This window comes from Syngnathus floridae, chromosome 4 (assembly GCF_059516105.1).
Source record: "Syngnathus floridae isolate MCC-2025c chromosome 4, RoL_Sflo_1.0, whole genome shotgun sequence".
In the NCBI taxonomy this organism is placed as follows: Eukaryota; Metazoa; Chordata; class Actinopteri; order Syngnathiformes; family Syngnathidae; genus Syngnathus; species Syngnathus floridae.
In genome coordinates this window covers 14,885,879-14,899,718 of record NC_142416.1, presented here as the reverse complement: position 1 = coordinate 14,899,718, position 13,840 = coordinate 14,885,879, and the positions used below count along the sequence as shown (strand labels likewise).

Sequence of the window (13,840 nt, the reverse complement as noted above, 5' to 3'; positions counted from 1 at the left end):
CATTTGGAAAATAGAATATATTGCATTATTATATCATTTTTTTCTACTTGCTGTCACATAAATATACCCAAAACGCCTCTTCTTCTCTGCCGTCCATCAAGTAAATCTCTCAGCACTACCTTATGTGGGTTACTTGCATGTGGGCCAAAAAAAAAATAAAGGATGGGGCTTAGATCTGAATTTGATTTTAAAACGAATTACTTATGTATCATTAGCAAGTATTTGGCAATGACCAAAGTTAAATGCTGCGATCAGTCTGGGTTACTTTAATAAAAAAAAACAATTATCTACATACATATTCAAGGGCAATAGTATAGTGCAATAGGTGTGGCTGCGAACAGATTCATACTTAACATCTGACGCTGAAGATACTTTCGTCATTCAGAACCTGTTTGGGAACATTTCTACTTTATTTGCGTCATACAGTACTAACTTATAGCCACTGACAGAGAAGCTGTTAAAATCCTATTTGTGTGTGTGTGTGTGAGAAATTATTTTGACCTAATTTCTTATCTGAAAAAAAACCTGGCATTAAAACGGGTTTTGTAGACTTATAGACCATATAGTTGAAAGAAAATAACTGTTATTGAAATGATTTTTCCCAGGTTTACCGGTCCACATGCAATGTTCCGTGTTGACACGAATGAGCAGAAAATTATAATCAGACAAAGAGGATTGAAAGCACATTTTGTGTCAGATATAAATGCACTAAGCCAGTTATAATATATAAAATATATAAATATATATAAATATAAATATGTATAAAAAATTAAATATAGTATTATGATTGATGTATTGTTGTCCGGATTGATCTTTACTAATGCCCACCACATAACCAATTTATTATTATTGTTATTATTATTGTTATTATTACTACTATTTATTTAATCATTTATTATAATTCCTGAGTCTTTGATATTGTTTTATTGTCTGTATTAATTGCTGTTGCACTGTTTTCTCAAATTTGAGACAAAAAATTGAAACGCAGAAATATGAACATGCGAAATGCTGCTGCTGTGAGGGGGATGTGTGACCCTCCTCTCACCAAAAAGCGGATGTGCTGCTCTTGCCTTCTTTTTTTCAGTGGCTTTACTGTCACCTGACAAGTGTTAAAATATAGCGTAGACAGAAAGGCATACTTTTTAAGCGCGGTCTTCCTAACGGGGGAATCAGTTAGTAAGTAAATAAATTGGTATAAGTAAACAGCAAACTTTTCAGAGTCGTCAATGAGAGACATCCGGATATCTGCAAAAAAGACTGCCAGCAACTGGCAAGACTTAAAAACGACGGAGAAAGGTATGTTTTTAAAATACATATATATTCCTCCAGATTTAATTGTTTTTGGGTAAAACAAACTGTGATACGTAATTCAGTCACCTCAGAAACAAAGTGAGTTTTAAATGTATTACCACAGTGCAAATAGTCACCACTACATTAAAAGTTTGATCTGGCAAAGAAACTATTACGTTTATACTAGTTCCTTTAGAATACAAATAAAATATATGCTTATACTAAGGATTGCAAATTGTAATACAGCAAGAAAAAGAAAGGTCACAACAAAGGTCAACTTACCAAAAATGTTAGCTGCTTAACAGCCCTCACGCTTGTACACTTTCATGATTGTAATATCTAGATTTAAGTCTTTACTTTTATTTTTAATAACATTACAACTTTATACTCTGATTACTTTTGAACATTACCTTTGACACTGGACAACACGTATGATTTACAGACAGTTTCCTCTTCATGTCTTCCTCAGAACACCTTTCATCTGGCCTTTTTCACCTGTTGACAAACCACAGAGCCAACAAGGTTCACGTTATAAGAACAAAAGAGACACCTGGGGAATTTCCTAAAGGAGAAAACATGCAGTACATTTAAAAACGATGGACGTACATACGTGCCTTTGACAACCTTGAGGCGTCGTCCTTCCACAGAACAGAACTGTTCACATGATCTGAGCCAGCTGCAGAAATGTCTGTCAAATGTGTCTTGGTCGGCGACTGCGCGGTGGGAAAGACGGCCCTCCTGGTCAGCTTCACATCAGCAACCTTCCTTGACGTCTACAAACCCACAGTGTTCAACAACACCGGAGCGGAGGTCTACATGGACGGTGTTTTGATCAGTCTGGGCCTGTGGGACACGGCGGGCCACGACAACTTCAGGCAGATCCGACCTCGATCCTACCAGCAGGCCGACGTGGTGCTCGTGTGCTACTCTGTGGCCAACCGCAACTCTCTGGCAAGCATTCAGAGTAAGTGGATGCCCGAGGTTCGGGAGAACTTACCCACGGTGCCGGTGCTCATAGTGGGCACCCAGACGGACCTGCGGGAGTCGGGTACGCATCGGGGCAACTGCATCTCTGCGGCAGAGGGGAGGCATGTGGCTCAGGAGGTGCACGCCAAAGGCTACTTGGAGTGTTCGTCCTTGACCAAACGAGGGGTCCAACAAGTTTTCGAGTGCGCCGTGCGGACCGCCATCACCCACAACAGGAGGCAGGCCAGGCGACGCATGTTCAGCCTGAACCAGTGCAAAGTCTTTTGACCTTTTATTGGGAACGCTTTAAAATTTTCAAATCTTCAAGCACAGATGATAATTAGCCTTCTAACGAGTTCATACCAAGACTATTTCAGTTTTGTCACATCTTGAAATTTTTTATCATTACATTATCAGTGGTATGTCATGCTTTTTTTTTTTTTTTTTAATATATTTTATTCAAAAGGTTTACATTTTATTTTAAGGAATATTATTTTTTTTCTGATGGGCTAGGAGTTAACACAGAATTGAGTTTGTGTTATGATATATACATTTAAGATATCTTTCGACTGTCACTGATCGTCAATTGGTGCGTTCATTTTGCCCCACTCGTAATAAGTTTGATACTGCGCCACTGAAAATACAAACACAATATACAATCTTCATCCGTCAGAATTCTAGAAAAAAGGGAGCATTATTGTCAGTCTTAAAGTTTAAGTATAATGTCAGCAATGTACTTTTGAATGTGCCTTGAAGTTATTTAAATGCATTAAAATCCATTTTTCAGCTATTAAAACGATAACAGAGTCTGCCGTGGTCTCTTCTTGTTACTGGCATTCTGCTCAGACACACTGTCACCGCAATGTCTTATCCTCCAGTCTGCACGCACACACACACACTAAAGTTCACGCAGGTAGCGTTATGAGCAAATGGAAGTCAATTGCCACTTTTTGTTGAAAATAAAGTCAAAGCACAACCATCTTAAATTCAGCCATGCATTTGAATGCTTGGATGCTAATTGAAGAAGATTGGCTAGACTCACTTTAGCTTCTACTTTATATTACTCACATATATCATTAGTTTCCAAGTGCAGTATATTTCCGGGCCTAATTTCATTAGATTCTTCTGAAGCATGACTCTTTTGAATAAAATCTACAAGACAAACATGTCATAATGTAAAAAACTGAAGGAATGACCCATCATTCATGTTGAGATCCCAAATCAGTTGTAAAGACAGAAAATCGAACGAGATCCAAACAAATTGTCACTTGTGTTGCGTGCACTCAAGACATACTCCTGATGTGCGCATCCTTAGAACCCACAAGCCCGCAAAATTCGTTTTTTCATACGCGTGCGTGCCCACACAGGAAACACCTGGGATATGCAAGCAGCATTTCTTACTGACATCGACCTTATTTGCAGTTTGTGGAGGGATCCATCTCGAGTATAGTATCAATAGACTGAAAAGGGTGTTAATAAACACACATTAGATACAAAAGCATCCCCACAAACTAAAACTCAACATCCCGTGTGCGCCAGACATGCTGAAGGTGAGAAAATTTGACAGTTTTATCTTACTATATTGACCATCTATTTTTTAACACATATTTTCCCCCACACAGTGACAATAATAAACGCCTGAAATCAATGTGCATTACGTCCATTTGCTTTATTTCACTACTTATTTTTATACTTGCCTCTGAGCCTATAGCATATTATTTATTCATTTGGATTATTTCCTAATAATGTTAAAATTAGGATTTGAAAGTCAACTAGCACCCCGACGGATCATTTAGTCAATTTTAGAGGCCTTTCCTTCTGATTACTTACATTACAAAGTCTATTCTTCTGATTACTGTGCTTTTGTCATAGACTCCCCACTGTGAGTTGAAATCTAATCCGGGATCTGTGTTTAGTCCATTGGTGTGTATGACGTGTCACATGCTCCCTGATATGTGTGCTGTTGCTGACTGACCTGGCACACACAGGGTCAGCGTACGTGCGTGCGTGTGTGTGTGTGTGACATTGATGTATGCCATTGTATTGCAGCGTGGTGTTCAGCGTGTCACACAGCTGGTTGTGTGCATGTACACGAGTGACTTATGCAGCGAGCGTCCCGTTTCACATACTGTCTACGATATGTGATCGCGCCATTGTACCCTGTGGGGGGGTTTGTGTGTGTGTGTGTGTGTCATCTCCTGTTACAGAGCAGCCATCACACACATACATGCACACAGTGACGGAGGCAAACTAACAACTAGTGAAGCATTGACGCTATGACGAGTCGTTCTCACTGCGCAGGACAGAAGGGACTTCAGAGAAGACTGATGTTTAATTTGTGCTTTAACTGAACGGTTTCACTGTTTTTGCAGTTGTCCCATTGTTATATATATGGTTCAAGTCACGCCCTCATCTTGTCGAAAATGAAACGGGCGGCACTGATTGTTTGGATCAGCCTTCTCGTGCAAGGTCAGTTTTGCATGTTGGACCCTGTTTGACTTGAGCAGACTGAAATGTTCTTGTTTTTTTGTCTTCCTACTCTTGTTCCATCCCGTTGTCCATCAGTGTGTCAGGGGGCCGGGGGACATTACGCTCGCAAACTTCTGAATGACTTGATGGAGAACTACTCCAATGCTTTGAGGCCTGTAGGGGACACTGACAAAGCCCTCAATGTCTCCCTTCAGATCACGCTGTCCCAGATTAAAGATATGGTGAGTGCAAAGGAAATGACCCGTATTCATCACTTAAAGCCTGCCCGAGAGCATCATTGACTCATTTGATAAGTTACTCAACTTTAAATGAAAACTCACCTGGGGTAGGGTCAAAATAATAGACATTGGCCACAAGACTGAAAAATGTAATTGCAATGCCTATTAAATTGATACTTTTAATTTTAAATTTGAACTTATTGAACATCATTACCCTTGGGCAATACAGTAAATGTGTATGATACAAACATAGTTAAACACAAAACTATGGACAGTGGCAAAAAGTCTGTAAAACATAAATTTATAAATATACTCAAATATTTGCTATTTTTATTTATTAAACAAATAAATGTATAATTTGTGTTCTTTCTCAGGAAAGGCCTAACCAACAAGTATATCTACTGCTGTTAATGTATAGCTGTTCAGAATGCTTTAAATTATGTTACAAGTTACACAGATTCCTGAAATATTATCTTTCTTCAAAATGTCAGTGACTTATTAAATGTCTAAAAATAATTGCAATAATTAAAAACAACAATTTTTATCTAACATCAATAATCCAACAAAGTACGTAATTTCCCCACTTTCTTGACTTGTCATTCCAGATGAATGATTACAATATCAGTTTAATTAACCAAGAAAGGATTCATTTTAAATTTGACTAGTGTCAGAATTTACTGCAAGCACTAAAATATATTAAAAATTAAGGATCAAGTCAAAAAATGCTTGCCTGCTAGTGTATTTCCTCTTAAAGTGGCAATTTTTATTTAAGAGCAGTTTTTATTCTCTTGAAAATTTCAAAAAAGTTATCATTATCATTATTCAGATTTTATTCTTTTATTCTAATCTATTTTCTTTGTGCTTGTGCAGGATGAGCGAAATCAGGTGCTAACCACATACCTGTGGATCAGGCAAGTGTGGCACGATGCCTACCTTAAGTGGAACAAGGAGGACTACGACGACCTGGAGATGATCAACATTCCGAGTGACCTGGTTTGGAAGCCTGACATCGTCCTCTATAACAAGTTAGCAAGCACAAAATTACGATATGTATGCCGATCACTTCCCTTACCTCAATGCGCAGATTGTCGTTATCGTTCTCAAAAGCAGCAGTATCTCCATCTGACTTGGGTCTGATATGTGTTCAGAGCAGATGAGGAATCGTCAGGTCCGTCCAACACCAACGTGAAGCTGCGTTACAATGGGGAGATCGTCTGGGACTCACCAGCCATCACGAAGAGCACGTGCGTGGTGGACGTTTCCTACTTCCCATTTGACTGGCAGCAGTGCAACCTCACGTTTGGCTCATGGACTTACAATGGGAACCAGGTGTGGAAAAGCAGGTGAAAAGTAGGAACACAAATTGTTCCAATGAGTTGGAAACAGTGAATAATCCATAATGTCAACCGATCTGGCGTCCATTTTTTGAATGTGGCCTTCAGGAGAAAGATTCTGGACATTCTGGTCTTTTGTTTTCATTCAGTGCTGCTTTCCACACAGGTTGCTGTTAGCTTAGGAATGGACAGCGGCGACCTGTCTGACTTTGTGGAGAACGTGGAGTGGGAGTGTCACGGCATGCCGGCGGTGAGGAACGTCATGATGTACGGCTGCTGCTCGGATCCATACACTGAAGTCACTTACACCTTGCTCCTGAAGCGCCGTTCCTCCTTCTACATCTTCAATCTCCTCCTGCCTTGCTTCCTTATCTCCTTCCTGGCACCACTGGGTTTCTACCTCCCTGCTGACTCCGGGGAGAAGGTGTCGCTGGGGGTCACCGTGCTGCTCGCGCTCACCGTGTTCCAGCTGCTGGTGGCCGAGAGCATGCCGCCAGCGGAAAGCATGCCCTATATAGGTTAGTAGTTGCATTTCAGATGATCCACAAAAACATGGCAGGTCCAACACCCCTCTATCTCCAAATGCCTTCCTTTTCTCCAGGGAAGTACTACATTGCCACCATGATCATGATCACAGCTTCTACCTCTCTCACCATCTTCATTATGAACATCCATTTCTGTGGAGCTGAGGCCAAGCCAGTCCCTCACTGGGCTAAAGTCCTCATCATAGACTACATGTCCAAAATCTTTTTTGTCTATGAGGTAGGAGAGAATTGTACCACTTCCGAGTGTGAGAAGAGCCCTCTGTACCCCGACGAAACCGCGAGTGAGACAAGCTTCGACCCTGACATCCACCACCTTGGCAGCGACTCGTACAAACACAATGGCCACAGCATCCATTATCATCACAGCCAACATTGCAAAAAACAGGACCAGGTCAAAGAAAACAAACAGCATTACAAAAACCACGCCCATGGACCGGAGGGGAAGGGAGAGGCCGCACAGCACTACCACCATCACATCACAAATGATGAGGACTACAAGGTTGCTCCTCATGCTTCATACCTCCAGCATTTAAACGGAGGACTCAAGGAGCAGATCCTCTATCCCGAGGAGAAACATCAGATCCCGGCCTGCCCGTGCAGCTGCCCCTGCCTCCAACACAATCAGGTACAATAGCTAACTGAGCTCATCAGTTAGATTGCCAATGATGCTTGGACTTTCCACACTGTCACATTGAAGCTGTCCATTTCAATATCTCGTTTGTATGACACTACTTTAGGTAGTGAAGAACATCCAGTACATGGCCAACTGCTTCCGTGAGCAGAGGACTACTTGCATCAAGGCTGCGGAGTGGAAGAAGGTTGCCAAGGTGATGGATCGATTTTTCATGTGGATCTTCTTTATCATGGTGTTCCTCATGAGCATCCTGATTATCGCCAAGGCATCCTGACAGTTTGTTTTCAACACTAATCCTCAATGATCCCCCCTGAGTCACCTAATTCTCATCTGAGAGGTGGAATGAATTGGAACTGTCTGTCTACAGTACAATGAAAGGTGTTTCATATGTCAGTATTGTGCGGTCGCTGTTTGCATGTCGTCACTTTGTTTACTGTGCTTTGACACTTAAGACCTGAAGGGATCATTAAAACAATTTAGGCTACAGCGAGAAGCCGCGTGGACTCTCCATTATTGATGGTTTGAAAGACAGCCATTCAGCGCTAGGCGTGACAGTCCTTAAGGTCAGTGGCCATTTCACTGTTTCACATTTTTCACCCTGTCATCCTGGAGTTGTGCATCCTTGTCGTTAATGTAGCAAGATATTAACAAATGGTCACCAAAAGAAAGATATATTGTCATAATACATCTGGATAAAGATGAAGGCACCCTGGTGCTTTGTGGATCAGCAACCAATCACCTTGGCTTTACAAATAAAAAAACTAAAAATAAACCGAACTGTGGACTTTGATCACAAAGACCACAGTCGAGTCATGCAACTTCTCATCATAGTGTTATTCCCCAATGGTCCTGGAGCTGTAATCTGAATGATAAGAAACACAAGGCTGACAAGACTTTTGAGACAATCTTGCTCAAGATGTTTGAATCATGCTGATGACAGCAGGTCAAAAGGGGTTTGTTGTGTCACTGACCCTACACACCCACATTAAGAAAACCCCAACCTACAGGAACGTGTTGTTGCTCTTCATTCTTGCCGGCTAGCAACCAGAAACAACATGTCCTCCTCGAGCAAGCAACTGTGCTCCAAGACAAGAACAGGTAAGTATTGTGTCACTGTCTTCTTCAATTTAAACAACTAAAAAACACTTTCCAAATGAATTTCAAATCTAGGTGGAAAGTCATGTTCCTCCTTGTCAGAGATCAGACTGGTTCTGCTGGGGAAGACCGGCAGTGGAAAAAGCGCCACTGGCAACTTTATCCTGGGCCGTAAACTCTTTGATGCAAAAGTCAGTAGCTGTTCGATCACCCTTCGATCCCGGAGGGCCTGTGGAGAAATCTGCGGTAAGCACCTGGTGCTCTTGGACACTCCGGGAATTCTGGACACTTCGCGGACTCTGCAGGAGGTGCAGAGAGAGTTAAGGAAGTCTGTTAGTCTCCTCTTCCCAGGTCCACATATCTTTCTCCTCATTGTTCGGATTTCACGAATAACTCAGGAGGAGAAAGAGGCGGTGCGCCAGTTTAAACAGGCCCTTGGTTCTCATGCTCTACAACTCTCCATTGTGGTTTTTACCCATGGAGACTGTCTGGAAGATGGAGTTTCTGTGAAGCAGTGTATGATAGACATGTGTCCATACCTGGAGGAACTGGTGACAGAATGTGGCGGGAGGTACTGTGTCTTCAACAACCAAAGCTCCGGGAGTAAGGAGAAGACATCCGAGCTGCTTGCCATTGTGGACCGCATGATGAAGGATAATGGAGGAACCTGCTACACTAGCAAGATGCTTCAGAGAGCAGAGGAGGATCTGGTTGGCATGCAGCAGGAGGAGCGGCGTTTGCTGAGACACAAAGAGAAGCAGCTCAAAATAAAACACGAGGAACATATTAAAATCAGGTATGAAAGGGAGCTTGAGAGACTTAAGCAAAAAAGTGGAAGCGTGACTCAGGAGATGGCAAGACCGATGCCAATCCAGATGGAGGAGGCGGAGAGGAGAGAAGATCTCAAAGACAGAGTGGAAGAAGTTCCCGAAATACTTGAGGAAGCAGCCGGCAGGGAGAATAATCTTGGACAAGGTACGGAAGAGATGGTGAAAATACATAATGAGGAAAATGAAAGGAAAGAAATTGCCATCAGACAGACAGAAGATATAAAGAGAGAAGCTTTGCAAGAAGAGCAGGATAAACTCTTCTCGAATTCAGAGGAGTGGGACAAAGAGGAAAAAAAACGGAGGAAGCAAATGGAGGATTTGCTCAAACACCAGAGTGAGGACGACTGGGCGACACAAATGGAAAAACTACGAAAAGACAAAATAAATATTGAATCCCTCATGCGGCAGCTCAAACTCCTCAAGGTGAAGACAGATGAGTATAAACGCAGAGAAGCGAACCTCAAGAGACAGTTGGAGCGGAGAGAGAGAGAAGCGTGTTCCGTGTGTTGTTCACGGCCGAGCAACGTGATCATGAGGAAGAAACGTGAGGACAGCACTGTGATGCATGTGACTGGATTTGTGCAGGAGATGGGACTCACAGGGCTCAATGCATCCTTACAGGTTGCCAGGAATGCTTGTTGTATACAGTAATAGCTCAACGTCCTGTTTCTTGTTGAAATGGCAACCTGAATTTTTTGTTGTTCATTTAAAACCTTTGGTTAAAGATTGATAGTCATGAAAAGGATCAATACAAAGATTTAGGAAAATGTGATAAACTGATGCTGACCACGCAGTAGATAACAACTGAGTGCCTTTGTTCCATCAGTGGCTCAATTTGCAACTGTAAATCGATTGTTATATTCGGCCCATTTCTAGCAAAATCAAGTTAGCTAGCCTGCAACCTAAAAAAAAAATCTTCCCAGCCACAATTGCTAATTTACAAAGCAGTTTGCTGGTGTTATTCAAGTTTCCAAATGTTATGCATTTTGTGTTTAGGCTACTATCATGTGTTGAAATTGTTGGATTTATGTCAAACAGCAAATATGCGCTCAAATTTCTGTCATATAATGTAAGCCTTCGATATTTAATAAATGGTTAACTTTGTCTGAAGTGTCTCTGTTATGTGGACCCACATAACCCAACATTGGGCTATGGAGTCCAGAAACTTGCTTGCCCATATTTTCAACATTTTCTAACCAGATTCCATATTGTTGGTCATATTTTGTTGTTCATTCAAATTTGGCAGCTTTGATAATGACTTCTCTTTGGTGTCTCCAATTGAATCTTTATTTTTTTTTTTTACTTAGATGAACTTTATGATGTAAGTGTGCTGAAAAAAATACAATGTAAAGGAACATATGATGAGGATAATACTTTCAAACGTTTTTTTTTAAACTGATATGATTTGGTTAACTTTTGCACATACGGTACGTCCACATAAAAGCTTTGAACCATTGTGCAATCTCATAAAAACTTTTGTAATCGTACCACAAATCCAGAAATTGGTTCTTATTATACGCTGGAATCCATACAGTTCAGTGAGAACTAACAAAATATTGCCCACATTCAAAAATATAGTTATTACTACAGATATGATCAATTTGGTTTTTTAATACCTCAGAAAAAATTCCAGACCAGGGTATACTATTGTGACAAAAAAAGGCAGAGGTTAAGGATATGAGGTAAATATTGGTTTTAATTAACAAACATCAGTCAGGGAACTGACATTAGTCTTGGGGGGGGGGGGGGGTGGAGACGGGATCTATCAAGCACAATGCACACGTGTAGAGGTGGGGAACATATTTATCTGTTACACATGGTGCCCCTGTACAGTGGGAGCAGGAGATTCTATATAACATACAGATCAGGATCCAAGTCTACGGTACAAAACTTAGCAGCAACATGTTAAACATCGGAGACCATGGGGCTAACAAAGTAGTTTCATTTAGAAAAAGTCACAGTATCCTTTAAGCATAAATTTGTTAAAAAGGTAAAAACAGTTCTAGGCATCCTCTAGGGTCAACGCTACTCACAAGATCTGTGTTTCGTATACTCTAATATAAAGACCTTCTGGTAATGAATGGCACAGTACAAACTCTCAGGAAACGTGACAAAAATATACACTGTCCTCACGTCACATTTGCAGCTTAAAATGTAACCAAGGTCTCTGGCAAGCACAATAGATTCCCAAAAAACAAACAATGACAAACAAAACCAACTTCGCTTCAACCAAAATAGAGGACACCATTGTTAGTTCAGCTATCTTGACAGATTATGTCTTTTTAATACAAAAATAAGGACAAATATAAATTAATATATATTAAAAGAATCAGAATTGATACATGGGGGGGAGGACCTACTTAATAAGTACAGGTATTTATGATACAATAAATACTCATGACTGGGGAGTACTGTATAATGTATTGAACCTGGAACTCTGCTACGGGTGAGAGTTGCTGTATGAAAAACTTTTTTGAGGATTGTGTAAACAGTCTATTTTGTGTTGTGGTGAGGCAATTTGGGTTTCTCCTTACCACACACGACTCTCAGAGGATGCCTGGGAAGTCTTCAGGACGCGTGGATCCTCCAGGGACGAGACAGCGGCAGGAGTCATCGTGATCCATGAAAAGAAGTAGATGCGAGGAAAAAGTCAACTCTTTTTTTTTTTGTCTTTTTCTCCACTTCATAATAAAAAATAAGTCTGTTTTTGTACTTTACAATACAATTCAACATCCCCACCGAGGAAGCATCAATCATCAGTCCAGCACTGACAAGTAAAGAAACCGTTAAGTCTCTTTTTTTTTTCAGGGTTTTTAAAAAAAAAAAAAATGATGGAGGGTCTCAAAGAAGGAGATGGGAAGCAAGTAAGGCGGGCAGGTACACAAAACATATCTTGCAAAGAGAAAAGTCTTTTTTTTTTTTTTTTTTTATGTGGAACACTTTGTACAGCCACACTTGACAATTTTCTCCACTTCCTGAACAAAAGAGGAGCCGTCAGTGCACTGAAAGGTGTATTTCCTGCGTTTGCTGCGGAGGGGGGTGCAGCAGGTTCCTTGTCCTCCTGCTCCCCCCAGGCAGCTGCCCCTGCACTCTAGACGGGAGACCTTCTCCTGGGTTTGGCACGCCGCGTAGCCTTGCTGTCTCTGGTAGACATCTCGGACCCGTTCCCCTCTGCAGGCCACCTCTGCCCAAAAGAAAATGTAGTGATTATCCACTCTGTGGTCCAACAATAGAGAAGTTGGATTTGAATGGCACAGACAAAGTGGGGAAGATAGTAAATGAAGATTAAGTTAAATGAAAAGACAAAGATTTGAAGCATGTGACACTTCAGAGAAGTTATTTGGAAACGCCCCCAGGCAGCTTTATTCTGTTTGGTCTGACACTCTCATTGAAAGGAGTTCAGAACATTAGAATTCTTCTCTCCCTTTGTGTACAATCTACAACACATCAATTGATGGATCAAATGTGGATTAAAAGAATTCAAATGTTTTGTGGGAACACTGTATAAACTACATAAGAGGATGAAAAAAAACAAACCATGTAGTCTCACCTGGGTGACCCCTCGTGTGGGAGTGAGCAGAAGCTCAGGCGAGGCTGATTCGGAAAAGCAAGTGTTAGAAGTGTTAATGCAGAAACAAGAAACATTGTTAGATGCAGACAGTGAACCAAGCAGCCGTTCAGAAAGGATAGTCTCTTCAATAAAGAGATCGTTCAAGCTCATGAGAGTCCATTCCATGTGTCACTTTGTATTACGAAGGTCACCTTTATCGCATGCCTCTCCGGTGAATCCACTGTTACACTCGCAGTAGGCTTTGCCCAGTCCTGACACTCTGCATTTGCCGTGTTTGCAGCGAGACAGACTGCAGGGATTGGTCGCTTCCTGGTCCTGCTCGTCGCAAAGGACGCCGCTGAAACCGGGTTGGCAGCGACAGGAATAAGAGTAGGAGTTGATGGCCAGGCAGGTACCATGAATACACCTGGGGACGAAAAAAGAGGAGCTTATTCAACTACTGTGTATATATATCACAACATCAGGTGAAAATATCTGACTCACTTGTTGCCATCACATGGGTTGTTGACTTGCTGGTCGCAAACGGGTCCAGTCCAGCCCGGGTGGCAGGTGCAGGTAAAGCCACGATGTCCCGTAGGGTAGCAGTCTCCCTGGACGCAGGCGCCTCTCTGGCAGGGCTGGCAACCAGGTTCCACCCCTTGCCCGAGCCACCGCCGAGTGCCGCTCTGTGCCGCCCCGGCGCCCGCAGCTCCCGAGCCCAGCCCCGCTCCGAGGTCCTGGAGCTTTCCGTTGATGTAGAGGTTACGGAGACAGCCGTGGAAGCTGGTGCCATTCCGCCCACCTGAGCTGTGCTGCAGGGCTGACAGACCCCCAGATGCCGAGGCACGCTCTGGCATACCTGGAACCATCGCAATAACAAACATTGTT

General features: G+C 41.9%; 4 protein-coding genes across 7 annotated transcripts in view; 3 read left to right on the top strand and 1 right to left on the bottom strand.

Moving 5' to 3' along the window:
* Positions 1 to 1,077: 1,077 nt before the first annotated feature.
* rhoh (ras homolog family member H) lies at positions 1,078 to 3,058 on the top strand. Its single transcript, XM_088373552.1, has 2 exons — positions 1,078 to 1,296; positions 1,760 to 3,058. Exon 2 carries the CDS (start codon positions 1,975 to 1,977, stop codon positions 2,542 to 2,544), a length of 570 nt encoding a protein of 189 aa, XP_088229678.1. The 5' UTR covers positions 1,078 to 1,296; positions 1,760 to 1,974; the 3' UTR covers positions 2,545 to 3,058.
* A 1,621-nt stretch (positions 3,059 to 4,679) lies between these two features.
* On the top strand, positions 4,680 to 7,970 carry chrna9a (cholinergic receptor, nicotinic, alpha 9a). Its single transcript, XM_088372667.1, has 7 exons — positions 4,680 to 4,725; positions 4,822 to 4,967; positions 5,835 to 5,989; positions 6,113 to 6,293; positions 6,465 to 6,816; positions 6,900 to 7,468; positions 7,581 to 7,970. Exons 1-7 carry the CDS (start codon positions 4,680 to 4,682, stop codon positions 7,749 to 7,751), a joined length of 1,620 nt encoding a protein of 539 aa, XP_088228793.1. The 3' UTR covers positions 7,752 to 7,970.
* A 301-nt stretch (positions 7,971 to 8,271) lies between these two features.
* Positions 8,272 to 10,506, top strand: LOC148399357 (uncharacterized). Its single transcript, XM_088372452.1, has 2 exons — positions 8,272 to 8,575; positions 8,648 to 10,506. The coding sequence occupies exons 1-2, from the start codon at positions 8,533 to 8,535 to the stop codon at positions 10,051 to 10,053; spliced, it is 1,449 nt and encodes a 482-aa protein (XP_088228578.1). The 5' UTR covers positions 8,272 to 8,532; the 3' UTR covers positions 10,054 to 10,506.
* A 574-nt stretch (positions 10,507 to 11,080) lies between these two features.
* Positions 11,081 to 13,840, bottom strand: part of slit2 (slit homolog 2 (Drosophila)) — a 115,973-nt gene continuing 113,213 nt past the window's right edge. For all 4 annotated transcript variants that reach the window (XM_088372448.1, XM_088372450.1, XM_088372449.1 and 1 more), the window contains 3 exons: positions 13,457 to 13,811; positions 13,165 to 13,379; positions 11,081 to 12,586 (listed from right to left, as the gene is read on the bottom strand). In XM_088372448.1, coding sequence (XP_088228574.1) covers positions 12,330 to 12,586; positions 13,165 to 13,379; positions 13,457 to 13,811 — 827 coding nt within the window. In that variant the 3' untranslated portion in view covers positions 11,081 to 12,329. The remainder of the gene's footprint in view (positions 12,587 to 13,164; positions 13,380 to 13,456; positions 13,812 to 13,840) is intronic.